This window comes from Gobio gobio (genome assembly GCF_949357685.1).
Source record: "Gobio gobio genome assembly, chromosome: 25".
Classification (NCBI taxonomy): Eukaryota; Metazoa; Chordata; class Actinopteri; order Cypriniformes; family Gobionidae; genus Gobio; species Gobio gobio.
In genome coordinates, this window is record NC_137121.1 from 37,790,906 (window position 1) to 37,815,405 (window position 24,500).

General features: G+C 42.2%; 1 protein-coding gene across 3 annotated transcripts in view; it reads left to right on the forward strand.

Moving 5' to 3' along the window:
• LOC307121508 (uncharacterized protein) overlaps nt 1-23,449 on the forward strand; it is a 44,387-nt gene extending 20,938 nt beyond the window's left edge. For 2 of the 3 annotated variants that reach the window (XM_079809113.1, XM_079809112.1), the window contains 2 exons: nt 19,228-21,368; nt 21,606-23,449. In XM_079809113.1, coding sequence (XP_079665239.1) covers nt 19,230-21,326 — 2,097 coding nt within the window. In that variant the 5' untranslated portion in view covers nt 19,228-19,229 and the 3' untranslated portion in view covers nt 21,327-21,368; nt 21,606-23,449. Of the gene's footprint in view, nt 1-19,224; nt 21,369-21,605 lie in introns of all 3 variants that reach the window. The other variant, XM_079809111.1, reaches the window with a different exon arrangement.
• Nucleotides 23,450-24,500: the final 1,051 nt, after the last annotated feature.

The following is a 24,500-nucleotide window of genomic DNA, read 5'->3' on the forward strand; positions in this document are numbered from 1 at the left end:
AGCAATCAGGTAAAGGTGTACAGGAGTAGCCTCGGCCACTCCTGTGCCATTGCGTCCAGTCCCGGAGGGGCTGGATAACCACAGGCAGCTCCGCCACCTCTGTGTGGAGTCTCCATTCCCCTGGGCTCAGCCCCTGCCTCGACAGGATTTCCGCTTCCTGGGTCAGGTACCCAGGGATGAAAACTGCCCTGATGGAAGCAGTCTCCCTTGGGCCCACAGGAGGATCTGGTGTGCCACTTGTATAAGGGGCACTTCCAAAGACGCCCCCCCCTGATGATTTATATATGCGACCACAGATGTGTTGTCGTTATCTTTAACGAACAAGCACACGTTGGCCCATGAGGTCTGGCAGGAAGTGCTTCAGAGCCTGAAACACCGCCATCATTTCTATGCTATTATGTGCCATGAGAGCTGATGGACCTGCCACAGACCCTGAGTTGAGCGACCACTCATGAACGCTCCTCAGCCAGCGAGGGAAGTCTCTGTCGTTAGCATAACGCAACGAACATGTGTCCCCAACACCAGCCTTTGAGACATACACCAACGATCTTTTTACATGACTAAAGCACAAAGGCATCGCCACGTGACTTTGATCATGTGGAGCGGGTATCTCCTCAGGGAAACCCCTTGGTTTTTAGCCACCACTGCCACTGTCTTATGCTCAGCAGGCCAAAAGGTATCCCGTTGGACGCAGCTGCCATAAGACCTAACTGTTTGACAGTGAGTGGCTGGCCTAGCTTAGGTTCCTTTACTGCTGAGAGAATCAATTCAACACGTACAGGCGACAGATGATCCTGCATCACCACCGAATCCCATACCACACCCAGATAAGTGGTTCTCTGTACTGGAGAAAGCACACTTTTCTTCGCGTTAAGCCTCCACCCCAACTTTTCCATATGAGCAAGGACAACATCTCAATGATGAACCGCCATATGCTCTGTTACTGAGCAAATGTAAATGTGTATGTGGTTGCCCTGCAGGCCGCGGCGGTACTGCAGCCTCCACACACTCCGTGAAAATAGGGTTACAAAACTAGACCGAAGGGAAGTACCCGATATTGGTATGCTTCTCCCCCGAAAGCGAACCTCAGGGACCTCCATCCTTCTTTGGCACAAGGAAGTAACGGCTGTAAAACCCTGACTCCCTGCTGGGAGGAGGAGCCCCTTTTTATAGCCTCCTTTCGCAGAAGAGTCTCTACTTCCTGTGTCAAAACCAGAGCCTGCTTCCGCAGGACCGACCAATATATATTTGATAGAAGTGTCCTCGGGTGGTTCGCGAGACCCTTCTACGCCCCGGCATTGCGGTGGGGTTGGCAGAATGGCCTTCTGCGGGCACTGAAGGGAGACTGGCACCGTATAATGAGGTGGACACCGCCTTTCTATGGAGGGGACCCTTAGAAACCTGACATTGATATCGTCAGAAACTACTAAGGGTACCAGTCTCTCGAGACTGGCCTCAGGTATACCACGAACAGCAAGCGCAGTGCCTGAAAAGGCCAACCGGCAGGGAACAACTGGCTTGACTGCTCTAAAGCCCTCCTTGGAGGGGGCGAGCTACCCTCTCGCGAGGACCCTCTATGCCCCGGCATTGCGGCGGGGTTGGCAGAAAGGTCCCCTGAGGGCACCGAAGGGAGACGGGCACTGTATAAAGAGGTGAACACCGCCTTCCTACGGAGGGGACTACCCTCAGAAGCCTGACATTGATGGCGTCAGGACTTTTTATTTGACGAAGCCCTCTTTGTGACAATAACGGTCCTCAGATCCACCTTGCCCTTAGAGGACTTCGCTCTGCTTCCACAATTTGGAATTAGAAAGGGCACAAAGCACTCGCCGCGTGCCCTTAACATAAACATGGGTTTTAGAAAATGTATTTCACATAGGCATTTACATTTTTTTCAAGCCAAAAAGATATATGATTTAATTTCTCAAAATTAAACATTCAAAACCAACCAGACAGGCTGAATATTTATATTAGAATCTAAAATGCAAAAAGAATCATGACATGAACATATCGAGCTCAGTTCCCTCCGCTTATAATAAATTGCGGTTACATAATCTACGCGTTGCCTCGACCACGCGAGATCCAAACCATTGATTCCTTACTACAGAGCGTAATCAACGCGCTGGCTCTGCAAACGCGCGATCTGAGCCATAGATTCTTAATAGCAGACTGCAATCTACACGCAGCCTCGGCAAACGCGCAAACTGAGCCATAGATTCTTTATTGCAGACTGTAATCTACACGCAGCCTCGGCAAACCCGCAAACTGAGCCATAGATTCTTTACTGCAGACTGTAATCTACGCGTTGCCTGCAGCAAACGCGTGATTCACTATGTGCTTATCCTACACATATGGGAAATTATGAATGAACAATGTCAGCCCAACGAGAGCTGACGCACATACATAGGATTACTGCCTCTGCGCTTCACTCGGGGCGGAAGAAACCGCAAAGCGTGCTTTCAACCCTGAGATGAAACACTAGACCTGGCAGGTGAAGTTAGAGAAAGAGCGATGCCCGTCTCCAACTGCTCTGCCTCGGCAGCAACGGGACCTGAGTCGCGGGGAACGCTACCGAAGGCACAGAATTGAGTTTCTGTTTGTGTTTACGGGTGCTTCATAGTTTCCGGGTCTATGACGTCACCCGCCTATGACGTTCTGTCACTCTATTGGACTGGTTACATACGTGCTTCAGGACGCAATCACGCAGAGACGTTCCCACAGCGGTGACGTAGCTCGAGTTCTCTTGAAAGGGAACTATGGTAAATCATGCTAGAACGTGGTAAATCGTGAATGTGGTAAATCATTGTAAGCTATGGTAAATCATGCTAGAAACATGGTAAATCATGCTAGAATCTGGTAAATCATTGTAAAGCATGGTAAACTATGGTAAATCATACTAGAACGTGGTGAATCGAGAATGTGGTAAATCATGGTAAACTATGGTAAATCCTGGTAAGTTATGGTAAATCATGAAATTATTCCCTTCTGTAACATGCATAGATGACAATACTCTCACGATGAAATGCGCGTGCACGGGCAAAACTGCTGTGGGGTAAAACTGGCGCTGCGGCTCTGCAGTCAGAACCTTCTTAACTTCCAATGTGGAGAAACGGCAACCAGAATGATTCATCCTCAGGGCTCGCAAAATGTCTTTATCACACAAACTCTATTATTCATCTCTCATCCATCTGCAATTCATTGAAATTTTATTTTTTATTACTTGGCAGGACCGAACCGTGAACCACATCACTAACACACACACGCACACACCCACAGGCCAAGTATGTGCATCAGCAAAACTTCACCTCAGACAAATCAGCAAGTTCAAAACTTCCGCAATTGTATTTTTCCTTCAAATATCAAGTCAAGAGAGTGAACAACGCACATCAAGAAAGGAATGTTATTTCACTATTTAAGGCGATACACTACAGGCACAAATTTAATTCATGCATCTGTTCAATTTGAGATTTTGTGTTTTTTTTGGCATTTAAAGTGTTGTTTTTTTTAGATTAGTGGAAAGGAAACATCCAAAATGATAATTGTAAGTGTATCTTTTATAGCACTTTATCAATTTGCGTCTGTGGATTTCAATTACAATACATCTCTTTAAAGGCCTTTTTTTCAAGTCAGAAATCTCCACTTCACTATCAAATACATACACCAAACTTTACCGTTTTATTTTCCAGATGAGTTTGTTCATATTAGGGCTGCACAATTAATCAAAATTGAACCGCAATCGCGATTTGCCTTATGTGCGATTATGAAAGCATAAAGTAAAGATTGTAATGAAATAAATAAATGCCCAGCGTGTCAGTGAAGAGCGGCTCTGTGATCAGGAGTAAACGCTGCTCCGTCTGAAAGCACTGCGAGTTTGAGTCGCTTATAACTTGCATTTGAAAAAACTACACGTGTCAAACATCTTCACAAACTAGTAATGCAAAGCATTCATAAACCGGTTGTCAAACAAAATACGTTTAATAACATGTTTTAACTCACTTCATATCGTCAGTTGAGTGTTTGTGCGCTGCTGTGGCTTCTTATCACAGAATGAGGCAGACAATGAATTATTCTATAGTATTCCATACAATAAAGTCTATGTCAATCAGCACTGCATACTTTATTATTATGAAAATACCAGAGAAGGCTTGAACGCAAATACACTATATTTGATGCAGTCGTGTGTTTATTGTCCTCATGTTTAATCAGTCAGAGCGTTTCTATCCTCCTTTTATTCAGCCTGCAGCATGAGTTTAGCTTCACATTATGCTGGGTACACACCAAAAGATTTTTTACATCTTATAAGATTTTCAAAATGTGATAGACCACACACATGAGGACAAATAATCCTAGATTTGACCGTTTTGCTCCTATAGTGTGTGGTGTGCCTTGATGTGACAAAGACAGCACACCACACACAAACAGATTTTCAACCAGAGTCCCGACTGTAAACACAGGAAATCTTGCAAAATCTCGCGAGACTTCAGAATAAGCATGGCGGTGATTGGCACAAATATCGATTTCGATCTCGATTCAATATCAATTCATATAGCCTACTGTACATATAAGGAAAGTTTGCCTTTTTTAGCACTATTTTAAACTTTTCTTGGGTAAATTATATTTGCTTGCATTCATTAATATTCACTTGTGTATGCTTATATAAGTATCATTAAAAATATTAGGATGTGAATTGTTAACATTTTAAAATTTCACATTTAATGAAATCTAGTGTTTGATCATAAATATGTATTTAAATGCAAAACCTAAAAATAAGTAAGCAGTTATGATCTGCAATACTTATTCTTGTTCTTTACTGTATTAAAGAGCCATCCACCTGGTGGGTAATGACATTACAAATAAAAATAATTTTTCCAGCCACAAAATGACTCTAATTTGCCTCTTTGCATTGGAATTCTCTATTTTAACCTTAATTACTACACTAATGTAATATAAATAATACAATATATATATATATTTTAAGTGGTCATTAATTGACCATAATTATTGCACAAATAGGCCTATATAGTACCAAAATATATCCTCAAAATATTCAATAAATATTATTAAACTAAAATATAGAACATTTATTTAATTGAAAAATAATGTAAAAAGGTTTATGGTCACATTTGATGACCAATGAGTATGAGTGCGACCAATTAGGAATACCTGAGGGTAAAACTTGCTGCAAACACCTGTATAGTGATATGAAGCTGTTGTGCATTCAAATGTATCAGCGCAGCTTTGTGTGGAACTATTGAGCGCTCCGTGAACCACGTACGTGAGAGTGCGCGCCGCCGGGAAATGAGAGCATGTCGCAACTCTGTTTTTCCACGCCTCTGGTTTTAACTTTTATGCCACATTAGCGCCAAAACGCTATATTTATTGTTTGAATTTCGTATTCAATTTTAAAAGCTTAGACTTTCAAGTTTCGTATCAAAAGCAGGGTCGAGAGAAAGAGACGCATGAGTGACAGAGAGATGGAGAGAGAGAGCAGGGAAAGGAAATGAACGAATACGCTGCGTGTTTTAAATAACGTTAAAAAGTTAATGAATAACAACGCGCAATATGTGGTGGCCGGTTGATTCTGTGGCGCACCGCCACTAATTAGTCAATGTGTGGGAAACACTGATGTTACAGAGTGAGCTAGAGGTGAGTAAAAAAAAATCATACTGCTATGTTTTTTTTTTATAATTGTTGTCCTCAGATGTCTCTTGGAAAATATATATTATTCTCTTTGAAATTGCCTTATTAAATAAACTTTAAATAGTTTTTATAGTCGGAGTTATAGTCAGTTCATGACTATTTCATCTCTCAGCGTGCTTTCGGATTGAATATTATTTCGTTTCACGTGAGTGTGTGCGCGTTTGTCCTCGGGGTTCCCCCCACACATCAGGATTTCTGATCGTAAATATTCAACATGTTGAATATTTACGATTCACGATCGGGACGGCTCCGACGTTCTTCCGAGCAGGTTTGGACACTCTTAACACACTTCACACCACAGGAAAATCTGATAAGATAATCTTTAGAACCATCAAGATAATCGGGACAAAGCTAGGATTGTCGGGAGGGGGGAAATCGGCCCAAAATCAGCCCGATTATCTTTTGGTGTGTACCCAGCATTAGGGTTCCCTTTCGAGGGAACTCGCACTGCATCGGGACGACGCTTTGGGGATGCTCCCTTAGCATCAGCGAATCTGAAACCAGAATGCCAACTAGGCCAATCCGATTGGCGTGCGTGATGACGTCATTGTGACGGCATACCCGGAAGTATAAAAGGGGAGCTGGAACGTAATGGCGGTAGTTATTGCTCTTCAGCAAGCGCTATCTGTCAAACTGTCTGTCTATTTACTGTTGTATGTCAGTGAAAGTGTGTGATTGAAATGAAGTGTGAAAAAGTGAGAGAGTTCAAGCAGTGTGTGCATCCTTGCCCTCGCTACATGTCGGGCTCGGATACACACCTGCTGTGTGTGCACTGCCTGGGCGTTCAGCATGCTCGAGCGGCTCTCGAGGGAGCCGCTTGTGAGCATTATGAAAGCTGACGCTCAGAGTGCTCCGCTCTCGGCGTGAGCCCCGTGGATCGGTCCCGCATCCGCCGAGGCGGTGCGGCGAGGCTGGTCATGGGGCTCACGGAGGGACTGTCAGCGGGACTGGGACTGCTGAGGCATTTTCCCAGTCTTTATCTGACAGTTCAGATGTTCTCCTTCCCCGTGTGGAAGCCCGCGCTGCGGCTTCTTCCCCCGGGGCGGAGGACGCGATGTGTGAGAGGTCTGATTCTGAGGAATTAGACGTACTCAGCATCGAGGCAGTCAAAGTCATAAGCACTTCTTAAATATGCAAGATTCCATCCACGCGATTGCTGGAAAAAAAAAAAAGGAAAAAAAAGGCAGCGCGCAGGTTATGGGTCTGCAATTAATGTGAACACACGCGATCGGTGTGCATGAGATACTGGTTGGCTTAACGGACAAGTCCGTATAGTAAAATAAATCAGTATTTGTCTGATATGGCTGCATTTAAGTCTGAGGATTTAAATGAGATATTATCTGACTCTGTGGAGTTAGATATTCAGTCATTTCAGACCATGTTTCACTGTATTGTGTGACACTGTTTGGCTTTTTTCTCGAGGGATGAAAGCCAATTGTATTATGACGGCTTGAACCACGTTGCTGAGGCAACGCGGGGTCTATGAGTCCGTACAAATAAAACAGTGTCGTCTGATTAATTACGGCTACATTTAATTCTAAGGAATTAAAATTAAATATAATCTAACTTTGAGGAGTTAGATATTCAGCCTATCATTCAGACTATGTTTCACCTTATTGTGGCTGCATTTAATTCTGAGGAATTAAATTAAAATATTATCTGACTTTGAGGAGTTAGATATATTTTTTATTCAGCCTATTATTCAGATCAGGTTGCACGGGTTTGGTGATTATGATGGCATTTAATTCCGAGGAATTGAGTGTCATGTTATCCGACTTTGATAAGTTGGATACTTTAATTCTGTCACCCAAGCGTGTTTAACTTGTGAACTGGATATTCATCTAAGATGGAGCCCTCCTGAAGTTGATGTCGTTCTCGCCGCCTTGTGGCCTGCGGGACACATCAGTTTCAGGCAATAGCTAATCGCAGTGTCCGCTCTAGGGTTGTGGCCCTGTTGAGCTGCTCCCTTAGATGAGGCCCCCTGCTGGCCAGCCCCCTCTCCCGGGTAGGAGCGATCGAGGTCGCCTCCCCTGTGGAGTTTTCGGGAATCGATGCTGTGTTCCCGCCGTCTAGTACGCTTCGGGCCACATCGTTTCCCCGTGCACGCGTGCTGCACCAGCCGCCTCTAGCAAGACTTGCGGTGGTCCAGCAAACGCGTACGCACACCGAAAATCTTCCTCGATTTCGCCCTGCCGGTAAGCCGCTTCAGGGGGTCGGGGAGGAGGCTCGGTTGACACCCGAGACCGGCCTCGAGAGGCTGGTTCCCTTAGCAGATTATCTCGGCGCATGGTTATGCCTCCGAATATATCAGCTTGGGGCCTGCGACTGTAGGAAGGGGCATACAGACTGCAGTCCGGTTACCTTCCCCTGAAGTTCAGTGGGGTGGTCTGGACGGCAGTGGTCCCTGGGCAAGGTTCGGGTAATGGAACAGGAAGTTCACTCCCTGTTGGTAAGGAGGCCACAGAATGTGCTCCTCCGCCAGACAGGGAGTCCGGGTTCTACAGCCAGTACTTCATAGTTCCTAAGAGGGATGGCGAGTTGCATCCAACTTTAGACCGGAGGTACTTGAATCGTTCTCTGAGGAGATTCAGATTCAAGATGCTTAGCATTTCCTCCATTGTGATTCAGATCCAGTCTGAGGACTGGTCTGTCACGATGGGTCTGAAGAGGACGCATACTTCCCTGTATCCATCCTTCTGTGTCACAGGAAGTTCCTGAGGTTCGCTTTTTGGGGCAAAGCGTACCAATATCGGGTTCTTCCAGGCGGCCTGGTCTCTAAAATGAAGCTAGGCCACAGCATCACTGTGAAGCAGTTTAAGGCTGCTGGGGCTCATTGCGGCTGCGTCCAACAGAATATCTCTTGGCCTGCTGCATGAGACCCTTACAGTGGTAGCTGGGAATCAAGGGGTTTTCCTCGGGGGGGAAAACCATTCTGTATGATCAGGGTAACGCGCAGATGCCTTCGTTCCCTAGTCATATGGAAGAAACCTTGGTTTCTGTCCCAGGGGCCAGTGTTGGGAGCGTTCTGTTGCCGGTAATCCGTTTCAACAGGCGCCTCCCTCACTGGCTGGGACGTGGTTATGGGAAGTAAACCAGGTGGCTTTCCTTGAGGGGAAATCCATTCTGTATGATCAGGGTAACGCGCAGATGCCTTCGTTCCCTAGTCATATGGAAGAAACCTTGGTTTCTGTCCCAAGGGCCAGTGTTGGGAGCGTTCTGTTGCCGGGAATCCGTTTCAACAGATGCCTCCCTCACTGGCTGTGACGTGGTCATGGCGGCCGCTTTGCGAGAGGTCTGTGGGAGACCAGGCATTTCTCCTGGCACATCTACTGCCTGGAAATGCTGGCGGTCTACAAAGCTCTGAGGAGCTTTTTCCCGGACCTCCGCGGCCACCATGTACTGATACGGAGGTAAACCAGGTGGCTTTCCTTGAGGGGAAATCCATTCTGTATGATCAGGGTAACGCGCAGTGGCCTTCGTTCCCTAGTCATATGGAAGAAACCTTGGTTTCTGTCCCAAGGGCCAGTGTTGGGAGCGTCCTGTTGCCGGGAATCCGTTTCAACAGACGCCTCCCTCACTGGTTGGGGCACGGCAGGGGGGTTTGAGGTTGCGCCCTCTTTGCAGACTGGCGCATCACATCCTCCTGTGGTCCCAAGGGAAACTGTTGTCCATCAGGGCAATGTATGTCCCGGGGGTCCAAAATCAGGGAGCAGACATTCTGTCGAGGCAGGGGCTGAGGCCCGGGGAGTGGCGACTCCACCCAGAGGTGGTGGAGGCCATATGCAAGAGGTTCGGCCCAGTGGAAGTGGATCTGTTTGCGTCTCGAGAGACGTCCCACTGTCCACTGTGGTTTTCCCTCACGCATCCAGCTCCGCTGGGGCTGGATGCCATGGTGCAGACGTGGCCGAGGCTGCGTCTGTACGCATTTCCCCCGATTGCTCTGCTCCCGGGAGTCCTGGAAAGGGTCCGTCGACAGGGGGTCAGTCTACTTCTGGTAGCACCCCGTTGGCCGACTCGAGTTTGGTTCTCGGATATCATAGCTCTGCTAGCAGGTCAGCCGTGGGAGATTCCTCTGAGGAGGGATCTCCTATCTCAGGCGGCGGGTACGATATTTTACCCCCGCCCGGAGATTTGGAACCTGTGGGTCTGGCCCCTGAGGGGACCAGGTTCATAGAGGCTGGCCTATCGGCAGACGTGATAGAGACCTTAATCAGCTCCAGGGCTCCGTCTACGAGGAGACTGTACAGCTTCAAGTGGAATGTATTTTCCACTTGGTGCAGAGAACGTGAGGTGGACCCAGTTAACTGCCCAGTGGCTTCAGTGCTGGAGTTCCTCCAAGATCGTTTCTCTGCAGGGCTTACCCCGTCCACACTCAAGGTGTACGTGGCTGCCATTGCGGCTTTCCACACTCCTTTGGGTGATGGGCCTCTGGGTAGGCACCAGCTGGTTGTACAATTCCTCCGTGGGGCTCGGAGGATGAGGCCTGCGGCTCGGTCCAGAGTTCCAACCTGGGACCTGGCAGTGGTTCTCGAAGGATTGGCTGAGGCCCCCTTCGAACCATTGGAGTCGGCTGGACCAAAGGATCTGACCCTTAGGGTGGCTTTTCTCCTTGCCATTACCTCTCTCAGGAGAGTGGGAGATCTCCAGGCCTTGGCGGTAACGCCGACCTGCCTGGAGTTTGCCCCGGGAGGAGTAAAAGCCATCTTACACCCTAGGCCGGGCTACGTGCCTAAGGTGCCATCAAGGGTGGTCAGGTCATTGGTCCTGCAGGCATTTCATCCTCCGCCTCATGTGACGGCGGAAGAGGGGAGACTTCACCTACTCTGCCCGGTTAGGGCGCTCAGAGTTTATTTGGCGAAGTCTGCACAGTGGAGGAGATCACAACAACTGTTGGTGTGTTTTGGCTCACCTAAGAAGGGATTGCCTGCGTCTACTCAGACAATCAGTAATTGGATTGTCCAGGCGATTACCATGGCCTATCAGGTGCGCAGTTTGCCTTCACCTGTGGCCGTGAGGGCTCATTCCACCAGAGGCATGGCCTCTTCGGTGGCCCTTCTTTCTGGGGTCCCCTTGCAGGATATCTGCGAGGCGGCCGGGTGGGCTACCCCACACACTTTTATCAGGTTTTATAGCCTGGATCTCCCTACGACGCCTGGTGCTAGGGTGCTCCAGTCCTAGCTGTGCCCGGTTTCCGGCTCCACACTAGGGCAGGCGCTACCCTTCGGTGTGGCCTAGTGGGTACTCGTTCCCCAAAGCGTCGTCCCGATGCAGTGCGAGTTCCCTCGAAAGGGAACTGCTCGGGTTATGTATATAACCCTTGTTCCCTGAGAAGGGGAACGAGCACTGCATCCCGACGCCACACCTCGGCGCGCCTGGAGCGCATGCTTCAGAGCAATTACTACCGCCATTACGTTCCAGCTCCCCTTTTATACTTCCGGGTATGCCGTCACAATGACGTCATCACGCACGCCAATCGGATTGGCCTAGTTGGCATTCTGGTTTCAGATTCGCTGATGCTAAGGGAGCATCCCCAAAGCGTCGTCCCGATGCAGTGCTCGTTCCCCTTCTCAGGGAACAAGGGTTATATACATAACCCGAGCAGATTTCCCATAGGGATTTCCGGAGGCAAATGTGGAGTTCCTGCTCGAGGGCGCCCTCTGGCCTCCAGTATGAATTAAACTTTTTGGTAACAAATTAGAAAAATAATACTTCTCTCTAAATAAATTTATATGACAATCCATATGTTTTTCTTCCATAAGACAGGAGTTTCTTCCCCACAGTGGATGCATAAGAGGCTCATATTTTATATTAAAGACATAGCCTTTAAGAAATTGATATCACAGATAAAAAGCACAGATTTTTATAATAATACTTTTACAATAAATCCTTAGACCTTTCTTATGATTTTTAGTCATAGACTGTCTGCATATTAACAGTTTTTGTAAAATAAGTTTTCTGTAAAATAGAATTCTTATTCTTATTAGTAGTAGTATATTGTTATATTTATTCTTAAATAGATTATTTTTAATAATGGAAATGTTATTGTAATAGTAATATTTTAACCAGAATAATCGCAATTCGATATTTTCCCCAAATCGTGCAGCCCTAGTTCATATATATATTATTAGGGCTGCAACAGCGAATCGATAAAATTCGATAATTAAAAGAGTTGGCATCGATTCGTTGTGTCACGCGACTATTATGCCCCTCAATAAGACACAGAGATGTTTGAGTATAAAAAAAGCACGGTTGAGCGCAAAGCAGAGTGGAAGCGGGCGAGCCGTGCTGTACCCGTCGTACCATGCAGCGGAAAAGCAAACCGACCCGTACCAGTCGAAAAGCGGCATTAATAAATCGAAAAAGTGTGTTAATTGCAGCAAAAGCGACGCGACATGGCACGGGAGCACCACGGAAGTGATTCAGCACCTAAAACGAGTCCTTGATGAGGAGGAAGGGAGTTCAACAGCAGGGTAACGTTAAGTCACTACAAAATCCCACTTTTGTTCCGTTTGGAAGTGAGGAGCGTGACATTTTCTCCAGGAGTATATAATGGGTTTGGACATTTTAGAGAAATTCTTAATGCATTAACCCATTCAATTTTGTTTGTGAGTGTGTGCGTCTGAGTGTAGTGTAGAGAAAAAGTTCTAACATCCTGTTAAGTTTTCTGATTAGTATTTTTCTTTATATAAAAAAAAAGATAAAAAGATTTATAGATTTATTGTAGCAACCTGTGCACTTTCTGAAGATTATTTGCACTGTGAATTTGCACTGTCAGTTCTGTTTTTGAATAAAGGATTGGAAATTAATGTTTTATACAGTATATATATATTATATATATATATATATATATATATATATATGCAACAGTAGCACATTGCAATATTATTTATTTACCTCAAACTCTCTTCACTCAGAACACAATCATTGCTCCCTGTGTCTCCCCAACCATTTCCTCCACCATAATCTTTTTTATTTTCTCCCTTTTGCTGCAAATCAGTGCACAGACAATTTGGACCGCAAGTTTCTGCACTGCAGTCTATATTTTTAATAACAATTCCAGTCTCACGCGAGAACTCTGGTCTGACGCTTGTGTGATCTCACGTTGTTTCCTTCTCACTTCTCACGTGTTTTGTTGTGAAACGTAATTTGCGGACGGGACAGAGTTGTCGGCGATTATTCCTCTTGTACAGTCATGCAGTGTGAAAAGAGCAGAGATCCCACCAGTTTGAAAATCGTGCAGTCAGAACTAGGCATAAGCTAGAGGTCATTTTCTGAAGACTATCTGAATGAACGTCTGCAGATTGCGCATCATGTTTGATTTCTTTATTTTGCAAAAAGCTAAACATTTAGTTTTTATTGTGACTGTACACAAAAAAAAAAAGAAATTTAACAGACTATAATGATGTATAACACTTGCCTGAATGATAAAAAACAACAGAGTTATTTGAGTCTCTTTGGCACTGATAAGAAAAAAGTGAGCCGATCGCGCCGGCACGACCGCCGCCTCGAGAGGGTTAAACAATCGAAGCGCTACAAAACACAAGACAACACGCTGTGTGTTTGTGTGTGTGCGTGTGCATGTGTGTGTGTGTGTGTGTGTGTGTGTGGCTGCGACTCAATCAGATCCCTAGTTGAGTAGTCAGGGCACTGATCAGGGAGTCGGCCACACTCATGTAAGTTACACGATATACTGATTCACCACCTAGGAAGATAGGGAGCACACACACACACACACAGAAAGATTTGCGCCAGTCTCGTGCACACATTGAGTTCTCTTTCACTCTTTCACTCTTGAACAAACAATAACAACAATACAGAATGTTGCCAAAACGCCAGTTTTGTAGAGTATTAGGAGTCTCATAGTCTCATAATAGGAGTCTTAAATGAGTTAAATAACGTCTTAAAGGTGCTATAAGTGATTTCATGTGTCTTTTAGGCCAAAACATTTTTTGTCACATACAGCAAACATCTCCACACTATCCGCTAGCTGCCTGTTCCCTGAACACACAGTAAAAAGATGCGGTCTCTGCAGTCAGCACAAGCTCCACAAACGACAACAAAAACAAACTTGGCCAGTCTGGACAACGAAACATAATAAATAGTGCTCCAGCCAATAAACAACAAGAATGATTTGGGGGTGGAGGTTTGGGGTTAGTGCGCGTGCACATGAAGGGGGGTGTGTATAAGAGAGAAACATAAAGAGGGAAGTTCGAATTATATGATTTTGATATGGCCGACACACGACCAAAGAGACGACGTTCTGATGAACAACTTGCAACGAAAAGGAAAAAAGGAGAAGGAACGCGCAAAGTCCCGAATTTACATCGGAAAAGCCTTCGAAAGGTGGTGAGAATTCGGCAGAAGGGCTTCCAATCAGGAAGCACTGAGGGGAGGGGGAGGAGGAGGGAGGGTCTAGCTAGCCTCTGTTTTGTTTGACAACACTTCAAACATCAACAAGAAGTAACTCCACGCAGGATCGCTTAGAGCACCTTTAAATGAACGTGAGATAATGAGATGCGCGTGACAGCGCGTCAGATCCGCGTCATGTTCGTCAGCGGACGATCTTAAAGTGACAGCAGCACTGATGATGCCTGTCATTAATGTTCATCAAAGAACAACGGGAACAGAGGAAAGTGTAGCTTTAATGATGATTAATTTATTATTTATGCAGTTAAGAAAGGTGTTGATAACTATTACATTTCTGTATAAGTCTAACAGGGAAGGCCACAGGTGAATATAACATTTATTATAATGGGGTTATGTAAAGAATGTTTTAAGTTCATTTAAATTAAAAGTTGTTTTTTTAAAGCCTAATAAATGTTGAAATTGGTATCTTTCAGTTATACTGTATGTAAAGTCATTAATGTCTCATCAGTATCAGAGATACTGGCCTTCATTCATAAAAACATGACATTACAACAAATATTTAAAATATGCGGTCTTTAAATTGTTTCTTCATTAATTTGGAGAGTAACTGAAATTAATATAATATCATAATATTAAAAACTCCAAAAATATGAAAAACTTGCAATTAATCACGATTAATTTTAGAATTTTTTTTGATTAATCATGATTAATTACATAAAAAAAAAAAAAAAAAAAAAAAAAAAAATTATATATATATATATATATATATATATATATATATATATATATATATATATATATATATATATATATATATATATATATATATATATATATTTTGTGAGGAAAATAACAATTTGAACACCCTGCTATTTTGCAAGTTCTCCCACTTAGAAATCATGGAGGGGTCTGAAATTGTCATCGTAGGTGCATGACCACAGTGAGAGACATAATCTAAAAAAAAAATCCAGAAATCATAATGTATGATTTTTAAACTATTTATTTGTATGATACAGCTGCAAATAAGTATTTGAACACCTGTCTATCAGCTAGAATTCTGACCCTCAAAGACCTGTTAGTCTGCCTTTAAAATGTCCACCTCCACTCCATTTATTTTCCTAAATTAGATGCACCTGTTTGAGGTCGTTAGCTGCATAAAGACACCTGTCCACCTCATACAATCAGTAAGAATCCAACTACTAACATGGCCAAGACCAAAGAGCTGTCCAAAGACACTAGAGACAAAATTGTACACCTCCACAAGGCTGGAAAGAGCTACGGGGAAATTGCCAAGCAGCTTGGTGAAAAAAGCTCCACTGTTGGAGCAATCATTAGAAAATGGAAGAAGCTAAACATGACTGTCAATCTCCCTCGGACTGGGGCTCCATGCAAGATCTCACCTTGTGGGGTCTCAATGATCCTAAGAAAGGTGAGAAATCAGCCCAGAACTACAAGAGGAGCTGCTCAATGACCTGAAAAGAGCTGGGACCACCGTTTCCAAGGTTACTGTTGGTAATACACTAAGACGTCATGGTTTGAAATCATGCTTGGCAGGGAAGGTTCCCCTGCTTAAACCAGCACATGTCCAGGCCCGTCTTAAGTTTGCCAATGACCATTTGGATGATCCAGAGGAGTCATGGGAGAAAGTCATGTGGTCAGATGAGACCAAAATAGAACTTTTTGGTCATAATTCCACTAAACGTGTTTGGAGGAAGAAGAATGATGAGTACCATCCCAAGAACACCATCCCTACTGTGAAGCATGGGGGTGGTAGCATCATGCTTTGGGGGTGTTTTTCTGCACATGGGACAGGGCGACTGCACTGTATTAAGGAGAGGATGAGATTTTGGGGAACAACCTCCTTCCCTCAGTCAGAGCATTGAAGATGGGTCGAGGCTGGGTCTTCCAACATGACAATGACCCGAAGCACACAGCCAGGAGAACCAAGGAGTGGCTCTGTAAGAAGAATATCAAGGTTCTGGCGTGGCCTAACCAGTCTCCAGACCTAAACCCAATAGAGAATCTTTGGAGGGAGCTCAAACTCAGGCCAGAAACCTGACTGATCTGGAGAAGATCTGTGCGAAGGAGTGGGCCAAAATCCCTCCTGCAGTGCAAACCTGGTGAAAAACTAGAGGAAACGTTTGACCTCTGTAATTGCAAACAAAGGCTACTGTACCAAATATTAACATTGATTTTCTCAGGTGTTCAAATACTTATTTGCAGCTGTATCATACAAATAAATAGTTTAAAAAAATCATACATTGTGATTTCTGGATTTTTTTTTTTAAGATTATGTCTCTCACAGTGGACATGCATCTACGATGACAATTTCAGACCCCTCCATGATTTCTAAGTGGGAGAACTTGCAAAATAGCAGGGTGTTCAAATACTTATTTTCCTTACTAATATACATATATATATATATATATATATATATATATACACTGTAAAAAATGTAAGGCCTCTCCAATTCAAAATTTTCTAGTGAGCGATCACATCAAAATTTTTCAATTGGCCAAATTGAATTTCTGTGAATTGAATTTTATCCATTGTGGCAACAGTCTGTTAACATGGCCTCAATTAGAAATAATCTGTTGAGCCAATGGAAAAATGTAATTTACCAACACTGTAAAAAATGTCAGGCCTCTCCAATTTAAAATTTTCTAAATCGATACAATTTAATTCACAGAAATTCACCAGTCACCAGTCACTAGAACATTTTAAATTGGACAAATGTTTTTCCAATTAAATATTTAAAATTATAGTAAAAATTGTTTATTTCTCACTGTCCCAAAAGACAAAAATGACTAAAAACATAAATATATTAAGCAAAATGAACACAGACAACAGGGTTGACATTTTATCACATTACTTTATTAACAAGTCAATTCCAACACGGGATATTTGGTGAAAATACCTTATTTCAATAAGGAAAAAAACTCTTTTTGCAGAATGTCTTAATGTGGTGAAGAAAATGCGGCAAAGGCTAAAAACCTGCAAATAAAAAAAAAAAACTAGCATTAATGACAAAGTTCCCCTGCATCACATGTGGCAAATGACAGAACCAAAGTTACTTAGCCTAATTATATAATGAGAATGATATGAATTAATGGACAAATAAGAAAATCATGAGCTTTACGTGTTTGATATTAAAAGGCAATAACTCAAGCCCTGAAAGAGGCCGACGCCAAACACAATCTAACAGCACTGTGTTCAATTGTCACATGCCGCACATATCACACAAATGACTTAATTTACTTATTACCAGTGGCAGTTATACATTGAATTGCACCCTGGGCAAGACCTCCTTCGAGGGTACTTTATTTATTTCTGTGATCTACTTGTGTGCATTTTAAGATGTTCTGAAGGCCAAAACATTTGATAACAATAGATTGAAAACCATGTCAGTGGGCAGACATTTTCATTGTCATCAGTGAAGAAAAGTATCATTTTTAATTTACTGAAGGCTACCAGGAAAGCTAGGTAACTAAGTTTATTAAATTAATTCACAATATGCAGACATTCAATACTAATCTTAAGCCCAATACAAGCTGAAAAAAATGAGCTTTTTTATTTACTGAATGCTACAAATGGAATGATATTAATTTACAATGTACACATTCATTGTTGATCTTTAATCTAGCTTTGTTAGTAATTGTTAGTTTGTTAATATTTCTTTGTTTGTTAATTACATTAAGAATCACATTACATAGGCCTATTTTCAATTAAAAATGGCAAAATTAGACAAAAGTTTATTCATTTGCCAGAATATTTTTGTAATTTGTTCAACATTTCTGACTTGAATAAGGAGATCAAATGTGTCGAGACGAGATGCGCTGCTAAAATCCGCGCCTCATCAGCTTCTGTGTGAACATAAAGCCCGCCTACTCTGATTTGATTAGTTTTCTCAAATATTTTGACATTGACGAGTGGTGACAGACCAATGAGGCTCAGATGAACACACACACCTCTGCTTCTGGGAGAGGTGAACTGTCCCCCACGCCCCCTCCCCCCTTCTCACACACACACACACACACACACACACACACACACACACACACACACACACACACACACACACACACACACACAAACACACACACAACCAAAGTGCACGGCACCTTCTCAGCAAGCAGGGGCAGCTGCAGTCTGTGCAGAGGGCGTCAATTTACCAATTCCCCGCTCAGTGAAATGAAAGATAGAAAACCGCTTCGCGGCGCAGTTTTTTTATTTTTTTAACTGCTCGTGCCGCCCCCCATGTGTCATGAAAAAATGCCGCCTGTGCCCAAAACTGCTGCAGCTAATTACCTATTATTTTAGACATATAAGACATGAGGAAAATAAAACTATTGGCTACCATTACATAATTATGTGGTAAATGAGAACACACGCATGAAACCAATGAATGCATGAACTTGTGATTCTACAAAATGTCTTTTAAACTTCTTACCGGGTCATGAAGCAAAACTCTGGAGAATAATATCAGAGCTCAATACTCAGCAACGTCTTGTGATGATGAATATCTCTATTCTCTTGGGAATGTCTGTTTCGGTCTTCAGCACCTGCTGGTTCGGCTCCGCTCGCGCTCCCGCGCTCCGCGTTTGAAATCTCCACACGAACGGTTTTCTTCAAGCGCATTTTGCTCATGCGTATACCGTTTTCTGGACGTGGGACTTGTTCAGCCAACATGGATTTTTCACTTCGACTTCATAGATTGACTGAGCACAATTAAATATGTTCAGTGAATATACAATTTTAATTTCGAGTGAAGACCTTAAGCTATGATTAGTACAATGCATATTTTTGCATGGGGATCATTATTTGGAAGTAATTTATTGGGCCAAAATGTAATGATCAATTTTCACAATTTTTCCCCAAAATTTTTTTTTTACAGTGTATATAAAATTATAAAATTAGCCCGTGTCATTCCAACTCCTTTTGCCAGCACCGGTAACCTACATATATATTGCCAGGGTTTCTTCTGGGTACTCCAGGTTCCCCCACAGTCCAAAGAAACGCATGTTAGGTCAATTGGAGAGTCAAAATTGCTTGTGTGTCATTGTGAGTGTGTGTGTGTCTATCCAGAGCACTTTCCCCTGCCTCTGGCCTATGAAACTGAGATATTTCCTTATATAATTTTGTTTTGTTGTGTTTTAGCAGAAATGGAAGCCATGAGTACCATTTCAAAGGTAACTCAAAGCCTTACCACTGCTGAGGACATGAGGAACCAAACCAAACTCATGATGCAGCCCTATGCCAACTGGGAAGAGTATCTGACTCCAGCACCTCTATCTATAGCCATCCTGGGAGAGCTGGTGTTCATCTCGTCCTCAACAGATTTCTCTATCAATAAAAATCCCCCTGAAGGAGGCTATAAATTCATCAAATACCCTGATTCCTTTCGTGCTTGCCTCATGCAAGTGTGTAACCTGGGTTGGGAGGCATTTAATGAGGCCCATAAGAACATGGATCAGATTCGCCTCCAAACTGCTCAAGTTCCAGATTACATGAAGGCAGCTGTGAAGATTCTGTTCCAAGGTGATGATGAGGTTGTCAAAGCACTTCTTCCTGATCAGCTGCACAATATCAGAGTCATTGCAGATGAATGTCTGCAGTTGTCTGATGCAACTGAAAAGAGTTTCACTCGTGTCATAAAAACCATCGGAGAGCTGCTAGAAGTGTGTACGAGTGCACATAACTCATATGAGGGAGAGAAGGAAGAAAACATGAAGAAACTAGAAGAGACCAAACGGAAAGAGAAGTCAGCTCAACAAGCCAAGGAAAGGACCGATAAGCTAATGAGAGCCATGGAGAAGGAAATGAGTGAGGCTACTGACAGATATCAGCAAGCTCTGGATTCAATCCCTACTGGATGGGAAATGGTTGGCATGGATATTATGGGCGGGGTTGCGCAGGGAGCTATTGGCAATCTTAATAGAATGACAAGTGCTTATATTTCAAGTGCTGAGGGACAACCAGCTTCACCAAAACCACATGATGCTAATGTTAACACTCATAATGACATTAAAGATCAAGAAAGTGAAAGAGATTCCGTTAGTGAGATAAATACATACAGTAAGTCTGAAGAAATTCTAAAATATGTCCAGGATATCCAGGAGCTAATGAAGGTGAATCGTGAGAATGATGAAATTGCCTGGAAAAATCTGTTTGATCAGAAGAAGAACTGTACAAAAAGTGAATTAATGAATCAACAGTTCAAAAGAATCAAAGATGATCTAGAGAAATACCCTGACAGCCCAGCAAAGAATCAAGCTCTGGACATGTGCAAAAATGGCATAGACATATGCAACCAGCTGGCAGAATATGCACCATCTGGCAAATGTGACAAAAACAAAAGCAATGAGATAATAGGTAAGGTCTTGGGTCTGATCAATTCAGCTCGTAGTTTTGATTGCAAAAGCAAAAACTTAACAAATTCTCCAGCCATTTCTGCAAAGCCACCAATTTTGCAAAAAGAAGAAAACAAGTCTATGAACACAGGTTATTCTCAGAGGGCAGCAGATGATGCACGATTCAAAGTTGAGCAGAACCGAGCTCAGCTGGACAAGGCAAGAGATACCTATGAGAAGTGTTTGGATAAACTAGAGAACAACCAGAAGGAACTAGATGAAATCCTGAGCACAATGAGAAACTGCGAACTGAAAGAGATAGACTTCAAAACTACCATAGAGATGCTGTTCAAAGGAATGGAAGCCATGGGGAGAGTGCAGGTGCAGTGGCGGAAGATGGTTCAGTTCTTTCAGATGGTTTCCAACATTGTGAAAATTACCCTGAGCAAAACTCTTAAAGACTTTGTACAAACGTCTGAGAAAACACAGAAGCTCTCCTACAACGCAAAGCTGTTCTCAAAAGATCTGCTGTACACTCAAGCCTTTCAAGCCTGTAACATTGCTAGTCTGGTCCATATGATCTCTGGAACATACACAGAAATTTCCAGCACGTACCTGATGGACCGTGTCAGTTCACTGAGCAAACTGATGACCATGGACACGAGTAAACCAGAGTTTAAGCTTGAGCAACAACAGCTCCGGAATGGCTGTGATGAGGCACAGAAAGGCATCTTAATGCGTGTCTTGCAGAATAAAAAGGAGTTTGAGAGGAAGAGCACTGAAAGAATAGAAAAGATCGATCGAGAGTTGCTTGCCATTCTGCCCGCTGCTCCTCCAGAGAATATCAAGACTATTCAAGAGGCTATAAAATCTGGATTCAGTGAGGAAGACGAAGCATCATACTGCTGAGAGAATGCACTGAAGAAATGTGTGTTTTCCAGTTTTACATCGGTAAGCACCAGATGATAATATTGATTTAATTCTATTTTTTGACATTTGTTCTTCAATCTGGATTATGTTTTAACATTTCACTGAAGAAACATCAGGAAATAAAATGTTGTATGTAATCTTAAAGTCACATTTAACCATAATTTGATTTCAACATTTTCTGTGTGATAGTTTTGTTGGTGAACAGTTTAGGATATCCGGATTTAAATAACTGTGCTTCTCTGCTCTGTTTCTTTTTAGAGAATATGAGAAAAGAAAAAAGCAACAACCATTCCTGGCATCCCTAACTATCTGATTTTTTGTTAAGATATGTTTTACTGTGTTGCCAATGTTTGCAATAATAGTGCTTATATTGATGGGTCTTTTAAACTGGGTGTTTAGATGACTGTAATGAGGGGGAAGATGATTCTGATGATACGACTAGCGGGGACCAGAATGACACAAATTAGGGGATTTGGTTTTCTTACTTTCAATCTGGGCAGTCTTTAGAGAGGCCTCAGATATCTAAATACTTATAAACTTGTTTTGCTTGCAGTGAAAAGGGACTTTATCCACAAAAATAGCCTTTGCATATTTTCTTCCTTTCCAAAAATGAGTGATTGTTTATACGAAAATCAGAGATGAAGAGTATAAGTGATGAGAGAGTTTGAATTTGCTTTTATTATTACTATTATTATTCACATTGTATTTACACATTTTAAATTACATTTTTTAATCACTATTCATATTTACACATTTTGATTACCACTATATTTACACACTCTTAAATGTTTCTTTATTTTGATTTATCAATGAGTGATAAAAAGGGAGGAATTGTAAGGGAACATTTTATTATATAAGAAGATTGATTTACATATATCCATACAAAATAATCATTATGCCGCAACATTTACTTTATGTATTTTTTATAATCATAGCCATACTTTCACCCAAACTGAATAAATGAAAAAAAGTTTAAATGGGTAAATTTTCTACAAATTTCTGACATACTCCAGTTCTTGTTAAAACACTACACGTGCTTCTTGTGTGCATTTTCATAGACACGTCATCGATATCAATAGGCCTGTCACGATAACAAATTTAGCTGGACGATTAATTGGCCAAGAAATTATTGCGATAAACGATAATATTGTCGTTCTGAGACCATTTTCATCTAAAATAATGACAATTGCATAATAATGCAGGTACACCTTTTCAAAGATCAATAAACTTTAATGTCTAAAGACTTTAACACTGAAAATGGAAAACATTTTAAATATCCACAATAAATGAACAAAACAACCGAAAACAATAAAAGCAATGGACTCTCAGTCTGTTAACAAAAAATGCACTTGAATAAATACCAAAAACAATAAATAAAATGGATGAAAACTGCAACGGATGATTGTGTTTCAGGTGCATATGAGAGGCGGCACGGTTCACAAAACCCACGGTTCGTATCACGGTTTGAGGGTCACGGTTTTCGGTTCTGTATGGTTCTTGTTGTTGTTTTTTCTTTTAATCGTTAACACTCCAGAAATGTACTTCAGCATATGATATTTAGCTTAATTATCCACAATTCAGGATACAGTATTAAAAAATTTGTTATATCATGTAATCATGCACAAACTGAATTTCACTGCATGAAAAGTGGGATTTTCGTCAGTATGTGGCACTGTAGATTGCTGTGGAACTTCAGGTTTACGACTGTGCACGGCAATTTGCAGGCAACACCGAAAACTGCCGTAAATTGTCGGAAATTGATGTGGGCCTTGCTTGGCCGTTGTCCCCCCATGACCCCCCCTCCCCTTAATTCTAGGGGAGGCTTTATCATGTAAATGAACATGCTGTGAGCTACACAAATGCAAATCAGAGTAGCAGCAGGGGGAGTTTTATCTAGGTTCTGAATTTTTTTAACTAAAACAAGATTAAAGTTTAAGATAAAATGTTAACTTAAATTTAAGTTAAATGTACTCGTTTTAGTTCACATTACTACATTTTTAGGGCAACCAGTTTGCTCCAATTTTTTAAGTAGATTCAACTTGTCCGGGCTCACAGTGTAGATTAATTACTCTGTATGTCATTAGCAATAACCAATGTTATGTAAAAAAAAAAATACAGGGGTGCGTTTCCCAAAACCATAGTTGCTAACCTGTTAGCAACTTAGGTCGTTGGCAATGGGAAATTGCATTGCAACCACCAAAGTTGCTAACTTAGTTAGCAACTATGGTTTTGGGAAACGCACCCCAGGACAGCAGTTCATGTCTTCAACCTTTAGAGAGGTTATGTGATGCAACAAGACAATGAACCAAAGCACACAAATAAATCAAGTAAAGCATACAGTTTACATACCAAAATTAATTTTTCCACCCTGCACTGTGAATGATTTCTAAATGGCTATTAATCATAAATGTGAAAAGTACAAGTTTGTGTGTTAATAGTTAAGTCAGATTGTGTTTTTCTGTAATTGTCATTTAAATTGAGCTCACACCTCATTTTATGAATTATCAATGCAGATTTTCAAGAGGTGGTTTCCTGGACAGGGTTTAAATTATGCCAAGAGTAGGCCTTAATCTATTTAATCGTGAGTTAAAAAATTGTTGCCTGGAACAAAGATTAAGCACAGATTACTAACACCTGGACTATGAGTCCTGAACTAAAATAAACTGGATTCATTTACAGTTTTATCTAATTGCTTACACACAATTTCTGAAAATATGGCTCCATTTCTTGTAACTCTACACACAAAACACACAAAACATCAGACATCTCTTGCAAAAGCAACACTTTGTGCAAAACTATTTTAACTCTTCCAAAAATGTTGTTTTTGCATATATCTAACTACACACAAATATGCACAACTGAGGAATTTTACATTTGAACTGAAATCAGCTGAACTGAATCAACACTGAAGTCACTTGAGCTGAATATTGACACTATATTGGCCTGTTAGAGCCGGTTTACAGCAGAATTTGTTTTGAACTGGTTACTGAAGCTGCTATGAAACAATATATTTTGTTGTATGCATATTCTTTCTTTCTCAAACCTTAGTTTTGATTTCTAAGTGATCAATGTATGTATAAGTGTTTTCACACATGATCATTGGCTGTATGGGTCCTCAGAGTAAATTAATGTGGCATTTAAATGGCAAAAGTT